At 36.8% G+C, this 19,004-nt stretch overlaps 1 protein-coding gene across 3 annotated transcripts; it reads right to left on the bottom strand.

The window, feature by feature from the left end:
- Positions 1–692: 692 nt before the first annotated feature.
- Positions 693–18,661, bottom strand: axin1 (axis inhibitor 1). Of its 3 annotated transcripts, none has more exons than XM_085501987.1 (11): positions 18,478–18,661; positions 15,923–16,985; positions 9,734–9,889; positions 7,315–7,426; positions 6,173–6,316; positions 5,316–6,037; positions 4,904–5,068; positions 4,493–4,705; positions 3,627–3,788; positions 3,294–3,467; positions 693–2,251 (listed from the first exon to the last, which is right to left on the bottom strand). In XM_085501987.1, exons 2-11 carry the CDS (start codon positions 16,855–16,857, stop codon positions 2,125–2,127), a joined length of 2,910 nt encoding a protein of 969 aa, XP_085358113.1. In that variant the 5' UTR covers positions 16,858–16,985; positions 18,478–18,661; the 3' UTR covers positions 693–2,124.
- Between the last annotated feature and the right edge of the window lie 343 nt (positions 18,662–19,004).

A 19,004-nucleotide genomic window follows, 5' to 3' on the forward strand; every position in this document is an offset into this window, starting at 1 on the left:
TCTGTTTCCTTGACAATATCCAGTACGCTTTGGGAGACTGATAGGAGTGTCTGGCACACCTACATGCATAGGTTTTTTTATTAGAAGCACATGTAACTTTCATTCGGACAATGATTAATAAAGAAAATATGGTACTGTATTTGCTCTATTAAAAACGTATATTCAGTACAAGCTCACATTAATGAATGAAAAACTGCATATATTTTCGGTTGAATCATTCAAATATTTTTTTCTCACCTTCTCGCATGATGGTGAACTTCTCATTGTTCAGGGGTGGGGCTAATCTGCACTGGCTCGGAAGGTTGTAAATGATTAGCTAGTTTGAATTTGCATAACAATACTGACAATGAACGTGCATTCAACGCCACAAGTTTTTTTGTTTTTTTAGCCAATCAGAATTCATCTTTCGAGCTAGTGCAGATCAGCCGCAGGGGTGACTATCATTGTGAGCAACAAAATGCTTTTGGTTGCAAGTATTTTCACTAGAATGGCAGAATCTATCTCAGAAATTTTTTTTTTTTAATATTGCAATTTGTGCTATCAAATTCAAAAGTAGAAAGGTTGAGAAAGAGAAAGAGAGGTGGGGGCAGGTGTTTACGGTTGATTAATGGACTTTTAGACCCCACAATTTCTGGTGTACTAAAAACACAAATCAAAAGGCACACACTGACATAACGCAGAAAATATACAAGTTATTTGTATGATTTTAAAAATATATATAAATTTATTGTTCCAAGCCTACAAATAAATTCATTTACACCTAATGCCATGCACTTGGCAACCAAAAATGTCTTTTCTGTAACAAAAACAAAACTTTTAATGTCTGAACAGAGGAGGGGGGGAGAGGGGAGGCAGGGATACATTTTATATACAATGCCAAAACAAGAGAAGGCACAAAGTGGGGGTGTGTGTGTGTGTGTGTATGTATGTACGTATGTAAACAATAGGCAATAATTCCAATATAATAAATCTGATATCGCCACATGGCCTGTAACAAAACAAAACAAAAAATTGCTCAAAAAAACAAAACAATCTGATTTTCTTCATCCGTAGACTTGTCATTTTTGGTTCAAAATAAAAATTACAACTAACTTTCAATTTACATGATAGAATGTTTGGTACACTGGTACTCAATTGTCATATGGTGAGGGAGAGGGGGGGTTTGACAAACGAATTTTCTAGTTTCATGATCAATAAACCAATTTAGTCGGGTTCTTTTTCTGGTTGTCATGGCTACCAGTAGTTGTCTGGGGTTTTAATGGTTACTTCACCCATGTTAAGTATATCTATAAAACTATGTTCCAAGCCATATAATAAAAAATAAAAAAAAAGCTGCATTTTGCCACAGAACTTGTACACAAGCTACTGTATATTGATGGTACAGAAAAGCATAGTTTACAGCAAAAATAATAACAATATATCTAGTTTGAACGTACTAAGTGGACCGGTATAAATACATTAGGTGGGTTAGGGATTTCCAACTTAATGGTAAAAAAAAAAGGCAATACACTTTTCCCATCATACATTGCAAGAATGCTAAATACCAATGACAACATGGCTGTCAATTTAAATAGCTCTGTTTGAAAAAAATAATAATAATAATAATAACCAAGTAAAAAATGTTGCAATGTATGATGGGAGCAGGCAAATGCAGTTTTTTATTTGTTTATACGACTGCTTCAAGTAGCTTGTAAGTGGGTTATGGCCACTTATTAGTATAAAAATAGATTAATCTGAGAAACAGCTTTGTGAATACGTCCAAGTATGATTTCTCTTGTAGAAGACAGTAAATTTTGTACATAAAAGACAGACTGTCCGCAACCAGCTGCTCGATTTCATATTTGTCTGTTTCCACAATGCATCATGGGATGGATCCTAATTCTCTATATTAATCTATGTAGCACCGCTAGAATAAGTAACATTCATGGCATCACCGACAGTTCGGTCTTGATACTGAACACCAGACAGTTGTCAAGACCAGTAGTGTTGACTTTCTGGGCAGATGCGCTCACTGGTCAGACTGGTCGTCTTGTGTTTCTGCACTGTCCACTTGCCATGTTGGTGGTCTTAGCCGGGCACGTTGAATGTCTCGCTTTTCTGGACCGTACACCATTTTGGTGGTTTTCAGTCAATCTTCTCAACTTTACCGACTATTTTTCCTTCAAAAATTGGAAGAATGGCACTGTCGTCACAAATGATTTCATGAACGACTCCACACTCAAACTCATTGCTGGCTTTTTTAAAGACGTATCTATGGAAAAAAAAAAATAGATAAAATAAGACCATGGCATTTTATTTTTTTCATACCACAATGATCAGTGCAATGTAGTTTCAAAGAAAGAACATAAAAGATAGCAACAATCATCGTAGAAAATAACAGACTTCTACTCTAAGAAATACGATTCCTGACAATTGAAGGTAATATTTGTGAATTAGATAACATGTCTTTGCACATACATAATGTCAATTGTACACAACTGTAATTTATGCAGCACAGGACATGCATTATTCATAACGCAGTATTCTCGGTGTTTTGCACATCTTTCCCCAGGGTCACTGCAAAGTGGTTGTTTATTTAGCATACTTTTATGCATGGATTTTGTGAACTTAGTTCATGATGGATCAGTCCTCGAAGAGAATGACTTGCCATCTTGCGGACAAGAGATTTTGTCCCTGTTTAACAAGAAGACCAGAGAGTTATGACCTAGTTATGTGCCAGCTCTAATTAATTAAACAAATAACCTAATCCAAGGGACTGACGAGCTACACTAAATTGGAGTACCCCACACGACATGAGCCTGTGTCAAAAAATATTCACCTATTAAACACCCCCTCCCCACCAGACTGATGAACTATCCCTTATATGGCAATCTTTATCTCATTTGGCTATAGGTATCAGATTACAAGACTTCATTTTGCTTTAACTAGCTTACTGTTAATAAACTGAATCATATGTGGTATCAAGGGAACAAGGCAGCTAGACCATATTTACTTTATATATAAACAGATCTCATCTATGTAGGTCATACAGGGTCAAAAGATTTAGATTAGTCGGTGTACACTCTTTATTTCTATTACTCCATTCCTGATACCTGTATTGCAAGTACATTTACGGATGGCATGTTATCTCATCTCGCGTTACACCCCCCCCCCCCCACTTGTATGTCATACAAGACAAATAAAACAATGTTATCTCTGTCACCAATTTTGGTGGATGAAATATATCATACCTTAGGATATGAATTACGGTACGGTAACATAAAAAACAAACTGTCAATAAATGTTCAACTTACTGGTAATGTCCTTTCTTGGTAATGAGTGACTTGAATTGTGCTAACGTGATTTCTTTTCCCAGTATTGATGTTCTGTATGGAATGGGTTCTGAACAGAAGAAATAGGCAACAACAGTGTTCTCGCTGTCTTGATTACTCGTTGACGTGCTTTTACTGCTCCGTGACGACTTTTTCCTGAAGAAAAAAAAACATCAGAACAGGAAATCAGTGAAACGAAGGCAAATTGTTCAATTTTGTATGATAATAGATAATATCAACATGACGGGATTGGCATTGTCGAAATGTCAATGGACAAGAAAACAAACCACTAGCGATGAATATACGATAACTTACATTGTTGAATTATTGCTACTTTGTTGCACTTTCTGCTCTTCTTCTGCTTGTTCAATTTCAGGAGGTATGTTTTTCGGAGTACCCGTTGCACTTCGAGAACTTTGTGATTGTATGTTTACAGTGGATGGCCTTCTTTCCTTACGAGATGCGTCACTCTGGTGCCTGTTAAAAAAAACAATAAAACACAATTAAGCAAATATTTCAGTGTTGATGCCAGAGCCTTACAAGCAGCACAGGAACAATAGAATAATCTAACAAGATGGAAAAATACCTATCAAGACCTCTTTCATATTGTTAATCCTTGAACACTTTGCTCAATGTATTTGATCAAAAAATATGATGAATATATAACCTTGATCTAAACAGAGTGCGGGAGACGAATGACAAATTGAGGATTTCCTCTATTAGTAGTTCATGAGCTTACATAAATGACAGAGGTGTTTCTATTGTCAATATAAATAATATTTTAATGATTCAGCATACAATATCATACTGTGGAATACTTTATTTTCGCTGAAAAGGCTTTTTGGGCGTTCTTTATGGAATTTATTTTCACTGATTTTTTGATGAGTTGAATGTGAAATATAGGAAAAAAAGTATATTCGCTGGATTTTATTTTCACAAAGTCATCTCTTCAGCGAAAATAGCGAAAATAAATTCCAAGCAAAAATAAAGTATTCTACAGTATTTGTTTTATTAGTAGTGAATTGACTTGCGTAAATTACATTCCAGGTGTTTTTTATAATGTTCCATTAAACAACAAATGCAATTTTTTGCTCACATGTGCCTCAAATACAGCAAATATGGTATCCTTTCTTAACCCAATTGATCGGATCAAATATTTAGTCCATCTACGCCATACTCACTTTGCCTTTGGATGTTTTAATTTCTTCTCATCGTCTATCCTCCTCCTCGCTTCCTCCAAGACACTAAGCGGATCTGGAGGCGGATTCACAGGCATACTTGGATCTTGCATGATGGGCTGAGCTGGTTTATTTTTAACCCACGCAGCCTGAACATTGTATGGACGTTCGGTTGAACTTTGACGCGACGTACCGTAAGTGGCAGGCTTTTTTGATCTGAAAATAAAAACAAATATAAAAATTAGTGAGAACCGTTCTATGTAATAATGTAATTCCAACTTGTGCATATGTCAGACCTTTACAAACATTAGCCAATCATAGATATCTTCATTTTATAAGACAATAACCAAGGAGTCACCATTGTAGCTGAACCCTATATCTATTTTTAGTAAATTGCGAAAAAGAACCACTTACCCCATTCTATGCGGCGACGGAGACGGTGACTGGGAAGGTAATTTGGTATGTTGAGGACGTTTATGCCTTGAGTCGCGCGGCTTAGAAATCATTTCAGCATATAGCTGCTGTTGATGTCTCGTAAATTCCTCACTTTCTTGAATCCAGTCCATTATTGCTCGGTTCCTGAAAATTATTTAATTCAATAAATAAGAAGATGACTTTTACATCGAAACAAATCTGGTCATAGTTTGACATCTTCATGTCCAATAAAGATGGTTCATATTCTATTATAAACATCAGCAACGATACACCCCATTAAATTACAACCCACCCCTTTAAAAAATATGATTTTTTTTTGTCTAAGTGGCAAGCATTGTAAAGGATGAAGCTGTAGTTGACATGAGAAATGCAAAGCCAGAGAGTGGCATACCTTTCACTGCCTGAATCTGATGGAGGTAACGATACTGGTCCTTCAAATATTCCACTATCCACACCTGATGTAGTTTTCGACGTAACAGATGCATCCGATTTCTTGGATGATTTCTTACTCTCTCGTTTATGCCGACTGGGCTCCAACACAGTTTCCATCACTGGAGTGTTCACCGCATCCAAACGAGGTCGCGATTTGGGATTGAACAATGTTTCAGCCGGGTCTACGCCAAGCATAGCCATGCTGCGCTGCGTCGCCTCGGCTTCAATTTGATGTTTTGTTTTCGTTGATGTATGATGATGCACATGATGGTGGTGGTGGTGTTTATGATGATGCGCCATACCAGTCTCTGTATCATAAATTGTTATGGTGCCACTATCCCGGTTGGCATGTCGCGATTTATGTTGTTGGTGCGACAGTTTTTGTAACATTGCAGGTGGCAACTGTGAAACACCATGATAGTTAACTTTTCTGAAAGCACGATCTGGTGATTTCGACTTTGGCGTATGCCGACCTGGTGACCAATATCCATGTGGGGTGTGTTTTCCTGAGGAATCAAACACCCTAGAAAAGTGTTCTTCTATAATACTATTTGGGTCCTCTTCCACACCGCTAGTTGTATCATCACTAGATATAGGAAAACTTTTGGCAGGTTGTGGGGGTAACGTCTTTACCATGGGTGCACTGCTCGGCACAAACAGTTGCTGATTTTCTTCCTCCACCTTGAAAAAAAATAAATATATTTTTAATTTAGTAAATGCGGTTATAGTTCAAAAAAATGTTAGTAACACCATTGAGAATTATTAAGTCTTAGAAGAAAATGTCCCTAGGTAACACTTTTACGAACGATATCTCACCTCATGATTCAACTTTCGCATATTGGTTTCAAATTTTTCATTCATCTCTAACTTTTTAAGGTAATCTTCTAACTTTTTTGTTAAAATTGCTGCAAACTGCTTTGGCTCCATTGGTTGGACTTCTTTCGGCCTTCTCTGAGAATGCTGCATGAAACAAATTGGAAAAAAAATAAAATACATAAAACTTTTATTCAACAGTGACAGTTTACGATGAAGCATACACGTATCCATTTCACAATTACATTTTATTTATACAAAAAGCAAAAAAATTTCCCAAAACTAATGTATTCATGCTGTAGAGCGTTCAACTGAAGATGGCATTAAACGCTTCATTCAATTAATTAACCAAAAATAATCCCAAAATTAACCAAACAAGATAAACAATACCCATAACATATTTGCTTTCAATAGAGATAGTTGAATCTAATGAATGAGAATTTAATTTATTTTTTTCCCCGCAGATTGTGAGGTGTCTAAAAGTTTTCCTTCTCTTTACAGCACTCTATTTATCTTATTGCTACCATTTGTAACTTGCACTCTACTCGGCTACAATTCTGAAAACCACTTTTCAACTCAACTGGCTGCTCCGTATGTCGAACTGATGGACCTCACAATGCCACAAAAAGAGCTATTTAAATGAACCATATTTAGTAATTAACTTTTTTTCCTTTCGGGCTCGGTTGGGCTTATTGGAAAAAAAACTGTCAAAGGGTTCATTGAGGCAGAAGCAATGCAGGCAAAAAGGGGGTGTCAAACTATGGGCTAGTTCCTGTCCTTAACTGGCCCGGGCACAATACAATGCATTTATCTTCCGCAAACACCATTTGTCTGCATCTTGAGTTCTTCCCGTGAAATGGAAAACATTTTGGCAACATTTTAGATACTTTTAATCCCATTGAATTGGCTGTGTTAGAACTGCACTCCCCGGTAATGACTTGGCTTATGTTTTTTTTGGAGAGGTCAGCCCAGTTACTAACTGGCTTTTAACACTGGGTGCGTAAACCGCAAATTCTATTACATCCTCAGACCTGCCGTTTCCGGAGCAACATAGAAACGGAAAGAGATATTTGCATTTAACAAACTGGCTAGTTAAGAAAGGTGGCTATGGAGAAGAGAGGGGGATAATTGAAACTCAAACTTACAGGAAATGGTGGAAAAGACTTGATGCAGCCATTCTGTTTCATATTCATATTCATACTTCTCATCTCTCTCCTGCGACGTTGCTCCCTCCTCCTCGTCGTTGGGAAACCATCCCTAGGATTAAATAAAAAAAAAAAAAATTAACCAGGTCAATATAAAAGTATAATTTTCAAGTCAGGCGAACAGAAATCCAATAATATCATTCTTCTTTGTAGTAGTTTACACCAACATATGGTTTACAGTTTGTTTGCCAATGTAATTATGGCAAAAGATATCATGGAAAACATCAAATGGAAGCCGACAGAGAGCCAAAGGGAATACTAAATAAGGGCACCTGGTTTTCCAGTGATACTATTCGTTTATCATATTTATGCATGGGATTGAACAAACCATGGCGGATCACTCAACACACACCAGATCTCATTAATATGACCCAGCCTCAGTGTCTCTATTCCGTTCCCTCAGGAGATAATCTACAAACAAGGATACCTTCCCACAGTTAACTGAACATGGAAATATCCTCCCACAGTGCTCTCAATCAGCAAGACAACACGGTTATTTTCCCACAGGTTATTTTCCCACAGATACAACAGCAAGTGAACATGGATGACGTCCCCACAGACCTTTTAGAAAGATTTTTTTTTTTTTTTTTTTTCAATCTGTAACAAATAATATCAATTTCATTCTTTAGATACCTTCACCCCCTCCCCCATCACAGCATGTCTATCAGTGAATCATTTTAACTTTCATTTTCGATGTTATTCAAAATCTTACTAGTTATTTTTTTCTCTTTTTTTTCATGTTTACAAAATAAAGTTCTTAAATAAATCATACAAAGTGAACACATGTTTAAACAGTTTCACAAAAGACTCCTATGATGAATAACATTTTATGAATTTTAAAAGTTGCCAATAGTAAGGTATTCCAGAATAAGCTCCATGTCAATGTCAGTGTTTGAAGCCCGAGTCATGTTCTTTTTCATGAATCCAATTACGTGGAGTGGGAATCGTCAGGGGACTGATATCGGTATTGATTAGACTGGCTCTGCAGTTTAGCTCATTACATAGTGACACTTGAGTAACCAGGCCAGTACCATTGTGTGCGAATCTAACAGCAGCATTACTTGCACACACCCATTGTGTGGTACACTTCAAAGGATTGGAGAAACCCAAAGAAAGTCACCTAGCCTGAATTGTCGAAACTCATTAGCATATTTACACAAAGCATCAATGCACACTTTGATTGCAAAAATTGAATTTTTAGAGCGGAATGAAAACTGTGCTATTACACTGACAGCTCCACTGAGTTGATAGTAACCACGTCAATGGAAGACTGGGTCTACGGGAGTTGGCAACAAACAGACTGTTGAACATACAAAAGTATGTTGATCCATTTCTAACACTAGCTCCATCCCAGTTTTCAAACCAAGAATCTTTGGGGGTTGTCGTGGAGACAAGCACAAAATATTTTAGGGACACTCTAATGAATATTTAACAGAGTTTAAAAATACGAATTTAACAGTCTTGACAACAACGCAGCGACAGCCATTTGTTCAACTCCAATAATCAAAAATCTTATTTTCTATGAGTTACCTATAAACTGATGGATGATGAAAACTGTCACTAAATGTCTTGTTAACTACCAAGAAATTCAACATAAAAAAATAAAAAAAATATTAATGACCCTTTTTTATTTTATATTTGACCTTTATAGCTAACATAATTAATTTGTAAAAGACACAAGCACGTTGGTTCGGGTGATTTAAGATAAATAGCTAAAATGCTCAAAAGTACATTCAAATTTCCTTTTACTAGCCTATGCTTGTTAACCGCTAAATGTCTTATAGGCATGGCATACCATTCTGTACTCTTTAAGCTCCACTTTGCTTGCTGTGTCGCTACTTCATCGGCTTTCATCCTCACGCTAAAGTTCCGCTCAATACAGTGCCTACAGACAACAGATCACGGTGATTCGGGGCTAGCTACACAAGTAAATGCTGTCTTTCATTCTTGTTTTTTTCATTTCACTGTGCCCCAAAACCGTTCTCTTAATAAACTCCTCGGCTGTCTAGCATGCATGCCCCCGGGCAGCGATTACTTCATATGGCAGTACGAAATCAAAAGAACCGACGAAGCAGTTCCCAGATTGCCGAGATAAAACCCCCCCAATGCTGAGTTAATTGAAGGCCTGGGTCTTCTAAGGATACCATTAACTATGATTAAAACAGTGGGCTAGAACTCTTTAGAAGGAAACCACCTTATACACTGAGAAGAGAGGGAGCTTTCTTGGTAGGAAGAATTACAAATCAACAAGTTGGAAAATAAATCAAGTCAAACCAGACTCACTCCAAAATGATTGAAGTTTCATGTGTATGGCCATCTCTCCCTTTCTATTGTTATTCTATAACAAGAGTTTACTTACACACTGGAGTCTGTTAGTGACATTGTATCATCGGATATTGCATCACTTGATAGACTTTGTAGCTCTGAGTCGTTGGTAGATGTAGCTGGCGCATGTGAAGCTAGACTAGGATGATATGGACTGATTACTTTTGATAAGGTCGACTGCAAATGCCTCCTAGAAATTAAAAAAAAAATAAATCACATCAATTTATTACAAGAAATTATTTTTATATTTATTTTTTCATAACAATACAAATTTATTGCATTGAGATAAATTACAATATGTGTAAATTCAAAAGTCAATGCTTGAAATAATGTAAAAAAAAAAAAAAAATTCAGTACAATGCGGATGTCATGTCTGGATCATTTTTGTGTTGATAGTGTAATATTCAGAGGCATTCTGGGTAAAAATGCAGTTTTTAATGTCCTTCAGTAATTCAATGCTCATTTTTATGTTGAAGCCTTGATAGGAAATTCCACAGAGTAAAGGTAAGCATCTCCATAAGGGTTTCAAGGCCATTTCTTTACTATCCACATGCAAGACTATTTTATTATGCAATCTGAGCTAAGAAAACACTCTTACTTCAGACATAAACATTCTCTCCCTCTCTCCCCATAAATTTTGTAATGGCTGTCACCTTGCTTCTTGCACCAATAAAACATGGTGGTCATTGCAGAGACAGCGAATCAGGCGAGCTCACACTGACAAACAGAGGAGGCACCAAATAGTCTCCTTATCCTTAAATCTTATTGGCCAATATTTACACTTGCATCAATGTTGGCCAATCAGATTGGCGGTATCAGCATTCTGCAAACCCTAGCACACATGGTTTTTGGATACCAAGTGTGAAGGCTGTTGTCATATTTACTCTGTAGATTATCAATGCCAAATTCACATTCATATTTGCATTAACAGAACTGTATCACAAAAACATGCACTAGTCGGTTGGCAAGAAATGTTAGGGTCCATCCTTTCGGAGTTTGCCATTTCCACTGCTGTTATTTGTTTATTTCCCAAATGATTAAATATCAATCCACTGTCACTATCCACACAAAAATTACTTTATAGACAAAAAAAAAAAAAAAAGAATCCCTCCATCTCACTCATTTTTTTTTATATAGGTTATTACATTGTAAGAAGTAGGGGTTACAGCTAGTCAAGTTGCAGTGAAGGAAATTTGAATGGCTTCAATGGCCCGTACAAAATAATAACACTGATTTCACCCAAATTGTGACGACTGCAAACACAGTGGATGGATACAAGGTCAGATTACAGGTAAACATAAAAAGAAATTCAAACCAACTCACTTCCTGAACCGAACTACTTTCAATGCATTCTTGATTTGTTTGAAATACTTGTTTTGTTTTTTTTAAATTGCCAAAATAAATATGAACTTAATTTTAAAAAATCACTGGGATTTCAGTACTGAAAGACAATATAGATGAGCATGGCACAGATAACAAAGGTACCCTAATGTAATAAATATACAGAATGAGCTAACAAAATAAACTGACACTTCACATAGCACCGACATCTAAAAGAAAGTAATTTTTGACGTCACTAATATTAACTTCACCTCATCAAAAAAACATTGGAACACAATATTGTATCGTTTATCAAACCTACAAATGTTCAAAAAAATTCTAATTTATTGAATAATTTAGAACAAATTCAATATGGAAATGAACACAATAAATGAGTTGATATAGTTTTAACAGAATTTAACAAATTCATGATCATGATGCAACAGAAAAATTGCTCTTGTTTACTATAAAATACTTCATTTTAACTGGAATTATTTTTTTTTTTGCTGAAAAAACATTTTAGGTGTTTTATATGGAATTTATTATCACTGATTCAAACATAGGAAAAAAGTTATATTTGGTGGATTTTATTTTCACTACATCATTCCTCCAATGAAAATAAAGTATTTCACAGTATTATGTAAATATTTTTGATATTAAGCAAGTTTCAACAAGATTACATGAGTGGTTACGACACAAACAAACAACAGGAAATATTATGCAAATTAGATAATTAATATGCACAAATTATAACTAAAATCTAATCAGCTGTGAGACTTTGGTACAACAGAGACAGACAGACAGACAGACAGACAGACAGACAGACATGGAAATTCAAAGGCACATATTGTGTGTCCCCTAGCATACCAACACAATGGTGTTAAATGAACTCCATAATAACTGGTCCCAACAGACCACTGTTTCAAACCCTGCAACTAATCTGGATTTGTTTGGAATATATAAGTAAACTTAACAGTTGTGAATTGAAAGCAAGCATGACAACAACTCACAATATTAAATAATCATTTTGTATCTTTTGACATAATTAGTAAATATTGCGATAAAAATAAATTAAGAAACAAAGATCTTCTAAATATAACAAACCGACACACATAACTATACAGAAGACAACATAATTTCTCCAGTTAAAACATTCATCATTTGTTTAAATGCTAAATCAATTGATAAGCCGGCTTTTGAGAAAGGTTATTTAAATAAAACTTGTGGAGTGAAAAATACAAAACTTGTAAACAAGGGGGAATTAGGTCAGTAGCCAACAGTAGTCACACAAGAACACTGTCCCACCCATGTACACCTTCCACACTTTTGTGCCTTTGATTTGATTGAGAGAATACAAAACAGTTACACTGTGGCCCTCAATTTGAAGCTAGTGTGAATATATACCCATGGGTTAAATAGTTATTTTGTTTTGCTACAGTTTTAACTCCCAACATAGCAGCGGAGAACTGAATAGATCAAGGCACAAGGGCAGCTAAAACTGGCATATCAAAATTCTTCATGTAATTCAATACACATGAGGTCACGCAGTGAACTAAAGAAGGCAAGGCTAAACATGGCACCCACATAGTTCACAAGTTCATGCCTCAAAGGCAGGAGGAAATTCAAAATTGCGAATCTTTTTTCTCCCCCAAAAGGTCAGCACCAATTCCCCAGATTCCCATTTAACGACTGAATCATGTGTACTAGTATTTATCAAACCACAACAAATAAAGTCCAAGCTTTGGAAAAAAAAACAAAAAAACTTCACACCTATTTTTAAAATCCTAAATATGTGTCCTAATTGTAAAAAACAAATCAATTTATGAGATATAACAATAAACCGAAATGCTTACAGAGAAGGGAACTTCACACACAGGCATTCTGGGTGAATAAACGCTCCAGCCAGTAGGGTCACTTTACAAACACATTCCAACCTGTGTAACAGTTCAGGTGGTCTTGAAACTGATACATCAATTTTTTCTCGTCATTAATTATTCTACACAACCAATGGCAGAGTAGCAATTGTAAGGACACTAAACAAGCTTTCAGTGGTGTAAACGGAATACACCACAGCAAATGCAGACGTTGTGAGCTATGATATATAATGCTAAGAACTCTGAAAAGGGGTGGTGTGCATGTCTATTATCAAGCACACCTGCGCAGAACCTAACAGTGACTCTCCCTAAGTCTAAACACTGCCGCGATTGTTACCTAGAAATAACAAAACAAAAATACTTACTAATTTTAAATTTAACAAATTTAAACTTTAAAAAAAAAAAAAATACACCCATAAGTTCAGTTTCAATGTCAAGGTTAGAGTGTGGTATTGCCCATTGATGTATTTTCTAACAACGCCAGAAAGACTTGATCTACACAGCCTCACAATGGAACCATTCACTGGCATTCTTATTTCATCCCATATTAGCATACCCTACCAGCTTAGAAAATCACAAGTTCCACACAGAAATGGATATGACTGACCCACTTTGCTGACACTGATTTGTTTAACTCAGTTGAAAGTATTAAACAGAGCAACACAGAGAGCCGCCACATCAAAATGCCGCTGAAAAAAATGTCAACATAGACACAAGCTGGTCACAAATGGGATTGACTGTATAATCAGTCATTTGGCCACGCTCCCGCAAAGTATTTATAACCTAACCTCACTCCAGAGAAGCAGTGAAGCAAAGTCTCTAGTATATTCTAAAATACATCAATAAATACATCAATAAAATATGCTGCACATAAAACATATAGGCCTTGAGTAATGTTACATGTGTCATAACTACGGACATGACCAATTTTGTGTATGTGAACACCCATGTAATTTATGAAAGCTATTGGTCATCCAACATGCTGAAGACCAATCAACCATACACAGTAATCACACCCAGACAATTAACAAACCACACTATAGTAGTTATCTATCTCCATTATTCTTTTGACCCTTCACATGGTACACATTAATTTGAGAGAAGCACACAGCAACATAGATATCACATGGTACACATTAATTTGAGAGAAGCACACAGCAACATAGATATCACATGGTACACATTAATTTGAGAGAAGCACACAGCAACATAGATATCACATGGTACACATTAATTTGAGAGAAGCACACAGCAACATAGATATCACATGGTACACATTAATTTGAGAGAAGCACACAGCAACATAGATATCATATGGTACACATTAATTTGAGAGAAGCACACAGCAACATAGATATCACATGGTACACATTAATTTGAGAGAAGCACACAGCAACATAGATATCACATGGTACACATTAATTTGAGAGAAGCACACAGCAACATAGATATCACATGGTACACATTAATTTGAGAGAAGCACACAGCAACATAGATATCACATGGTACACATTAATTTGAGAGAAGCACACAGCAACATAGATATCACATGGTACACATTAATTTGAGAGAAGCACACAGCAACATAGATATCATATGGTACACATTAATTTGAGAGAAGCACACAGCAACATAGATATCACATGGTACACATCAATTTGAGAGCACACAGCAACATAGATATCACATGGTACACATTAATTTGAGAGAAGCACACAGCAACATAGATATCACATGGTACACATCAATTTGAGAGCACACAGCAACATAGATATCACATATTACACATTAATTTGAGAGAACACACAGCAACATGGATATCACATGGTACACATTAATTTGGGAGAAGCACACAGCAACATAGATATCACATGGTACACATTAATTTGAATGTACAACATACACATGTATGGAGGGTGCAAAACTGAGAAAATCTCAAGCTAGACAAACAAAAAAATAAAAAATTTTACATTATAAAAAAGCATAATGATATTGCCTTTTATCAGAATAAGAATCTCAAATCACTCGCACACTGCCACAGTCAATTTTCACAAGTGCAACCTCCGACCATTACTAAACTTGACACTACACTACAAGTGAAACGCATTACAAAGTGTCTGGCCTATCAACATAAGAAGACAACTCTTGCACACACTAAATAAAATGTACTCTGCTCATTTAAGAGGTCCAGTTGCCAAGGCAACCACTAAATTGCCAGGATATCTAACGTTATCTGCTACAGAAAAAGAAACCCACCCTATTTTTTTTTTCCCAGAATGATTTTGATAATATACTAGCATTTATTATACATCATAAATGAATAAGTTATATCCTGCGAAGCCAGGTAGAAAACCTATTAAGGGATACTGCTATTTTGTGATAGCAGATTGGGGTCAAAGGTCACTGATAGTCAATAAAGTATTAGTATGACCTTCTTTGGTGACAGGTTTACATTTCCTAGTCACAACCCAATAATTATAGCTACCTTCACCTAACAATTTTTTTTTTTTTTTTTAGCCCTGACTCAATCCCTTTTCCTTCCCTCAAAAACAAGGACAGGATAAACCACTGGTATTTTTTTGTTTGTTAAAGTCTTCAGAAACTTGAGCATCCAACTATTAGATGGTTTGCATTCTCCCTAATGTACCTGTCTCTATCACATTAGGCCCTTCGAATTGCAACTTCTATGGCAGTCCCAGTGGACGCTGTACCAAATTAAACTGCCCAGAGTTAAAATATCTTGTTACAAAGTAAGTTGATGTAGATTCACCATGGCTTAGCATACTTGGGATAAAAAAAAAAAAGTTGACCTCATCATCGTATCAGCTCCAGTTCAAGTGTTACTTCCATTACACGTGCATTTCTTAACATGTCTAATATAAATAAACCTTAATATACGCACATGTTTGATTAAGGGTCTATACTACTATTTCTTCAAAGTAGCCCCAACTTTTCAAACACGAGTATATATTTTACAATTGAGAATAAATGATAAAAATTGTGTATTTCATTCATTCTGGACAACTTACCCTTCTCGGTGGTGTTCGGCTATTCCCATTCTGGCGTATCTCGTCGCTGCTAACATTTCACTCGTTAATGGAACCTGTTTTTCCGAATCTGAGGTAGAAGATTTCACATCACAACAAAGTTCAGCATCCTCATGTACTGTAGGCAAGTAGCCAGTGGGGTAACGCGCATTCGATGAGCTGGAGCTACTTTCGCACTTGGGACTTAAGAGTCCACCGTTCTGAACATATTGCACATAGATTTCTGACTTTAGGAACATCGGATATGTAGTCTCTCGCATTAGGTCCTCTATTTCCGATTGTGCTTGGTCAAATAATCCTGGAGTAATGGGAGTTTTATTTAGATCTTGAGCAATGTAATTCCTTGTTTGCTCCGACAATTTTACTGTCTGTGGTCCATTCAACTTTATAAAATTCTTATAAATAACTTTTCCTGTACCAGCCCTGGTTGGGTCCGATGCAAGCTTATTCCTGAAACCCTGGCATGCAAACCAAAACAGTAAACTGTCTTCGTCATTTTCCTGCTGTAAAAATTCCCTAAAAAGATTAATTCCTTCACTATCGTCCAGAAGTGCACGAAAACTCTCTGCCCATCGTGTATACGGTGGTGTGACACTTGCACTGCCCTCAGGTTCAAATCCAAGGGGTGCTTCAATGTCTTCGGTACCTTTGACCCCTCTCTGGACATGGTACTGTAATAATGACGCATATTTCCCTTGATCAATATTCGATCGCCTCGGCGTTGCTGCTGGCGAATGAGTCAATTCAGTTTTTGTAATAACTGTTTTGTTACTATAGTGACTATGGCTGCTGCAACCATCATTGGATATCGTCTCAATGTTTTCCTCCCCTGGTACAGGAGGACGTTGTTCAGTTGGCACATCCCCAGCGTAGTGTTCCCCAGGATCCACAGGAATCTGTGGAACTTCCACACTCATGCTATTACAAAGTTGAAGTTTCCCTGAGAATTGAGGTATGTTGTATATCAATGTATAGATGGTATCCTTAGAGCCGAGATATTTTCACCTGCAATGTCACTGATGTGTTGATTCTGATATCCATCCACCTAAAAATATGTGTAAAAAAAAAAGAGAGAGAGGAAAATCAGACATCAGTTGATGTTGTGAAAATTGCCATCACAAAGCAATACAAATGTCAGTGATTGAACAGTCTCACGTTTAATACATAAACATGACGCAGGCTGCTGTTGAAACGGATATAAATTCATCAATAAAACATCCATACGATACTGAGCAGATATGTATCCTTTTATATATCGTCATACTTGGGCAAATCTGGGAAAAAACGTGGGCACACTGTATATACGTAAAACGGTTCTCAGGCATGATCTTGTGAAAATGGAAATCCCTGCGTCCGCCATTTTATGTAAATTTTTCCAGCATAGAGTTGAACCCTTAGCCCCATGTCAGATCGAAAAGGCACTATTAAAACACCCTCATATAACGCGGATAAACGAACGAGAATGTGACGAGGGAACATTCAGTTATCCCTTGTCTATCTGTCGAGTTTCTAATACCACGCAGCCTACATAGAAATTTATCGACCAGGAACTGATGAAAGTTTGGATACCGTACACTCATTCTCACACACAGTATACGAAATTCGATTTGCTTGGTCTCATAACAGATCTGAAAAGCGGCACAATTGTACACGAATACAAGAGCCAATGTCACAACGAATGTGGCGACACAAAGCAGATATGAACCCTACCTATAAACACGGAGATCGGAAGTAAATATATACCGTCTGGTCAGTTCACTCAACACGATGCCAAGTTGCATGTGAGGCCCCACACAGCTTATGTTGTGCTGCGATCAACATAAAATAACTCTCTTACTCAGCTGACGACACAGAAATGCGTATATGTATCCCTGTCATAAACAGGCTGAGTACAGGCAGTACACGGATGACTTGGTTGATCAAAGAATCTCCGAAAAAAAACCAGAAAGGCGAGACGCGAGGGCAAACTCGCAATTCGGTTATTAGTTGACTTCTATCGAGCTCCGAAACTCACAGTCGGGTGTGAAAAAACACACAGCTAATACCTGATTTTTACGACCCAATCATAAAAATACCGCCTTTGCTGGCTTTTACTATGCTAGATACTGATTAAAATCTGTCGAGCTAAGGGAAAGACCGTCAACGATGGTACAAATAATTCACGCTTTTGTACACAAACCACCGAAATCGGAACACAACATAGGCCGAGTAGAAAACTACATGTGTCATTGAATATAGCGCTAATCGAAGAGCTAGTCAACCAGTAGTAAATGGGGAAAAACAGCGGTTAAAACTAAAAGTCTCAGCCAGTCTCTAGAATGCCGTTTCGATTTCCAAATATTACCTTGAACATGATCTCACTGTAGTCCTGGTCATCGAGAATAGGGGCAAAGAAAGATGGGTTTTGATAAATAACGAACGACCTAGAGTTGTCGTCGGTCAATCGGCGCAACCGAATTGTATTCATATAACCAAGAGAGCAGATACATAATTACCTCGGGTTTTCAGAATAGAATGACCTCTCCGGCAAAACTAACCTATAGAATCGTTCATGTTGCTACAATGTGTATCCCTGGTTGATAACAGAATCCAGAGAATCGTCTATATGGCAGAGAATTCCCGTAGTCGTCTTTCCACTTTCAGCTGAAACCGACACAAATTTGAAAATGTGAGGAAGTTTGTATGTTGCAAACTATAACATCAAAGCACATGCCCGCCACCCGAAACAACTCCCAGAGGATCGTGACGTAAACATTGAAAACAAGCCGCACCAATCAGAGTGCCAGATAATGTAACACAGAGTGCTCATACTGTGACACACTAGGACGCCGCTAATGCATGGTTTGGGGGGTGGGAAGCCTTGGCCGGATAGGCTTTTCCGCAGTTGTCGTTATATCAAGTCTACAGTGTTTTATAGCTCATGTATTTTAACATTCAAAACAACATTTTCATTTATTTTTAAGCATTCCTGCATTTAAAAAAAATAAATTGAAGCAGCCGTTTTCAATAACGCATTATTTCGACAAAGGCGTACATTCTATAAACCGTATACTATTTTTAAGTA

Source organism: Saccoglossus kowalevskii, chromosome 8 (assembly GCF_978046115.1).
Source record: "Saccoglossus kowalevskii chromosome 8, keSacKowa6.1, whole genome shotgun sequence".
In the NCBI taxonomy this organism is placed as follows: domain Eukaryota; kingdom Metazoa; phylum Hemichordata; class Enteropneusta; family Harrimaniidae; genus Saccoglossus; species Saccoglossus kowalevskii.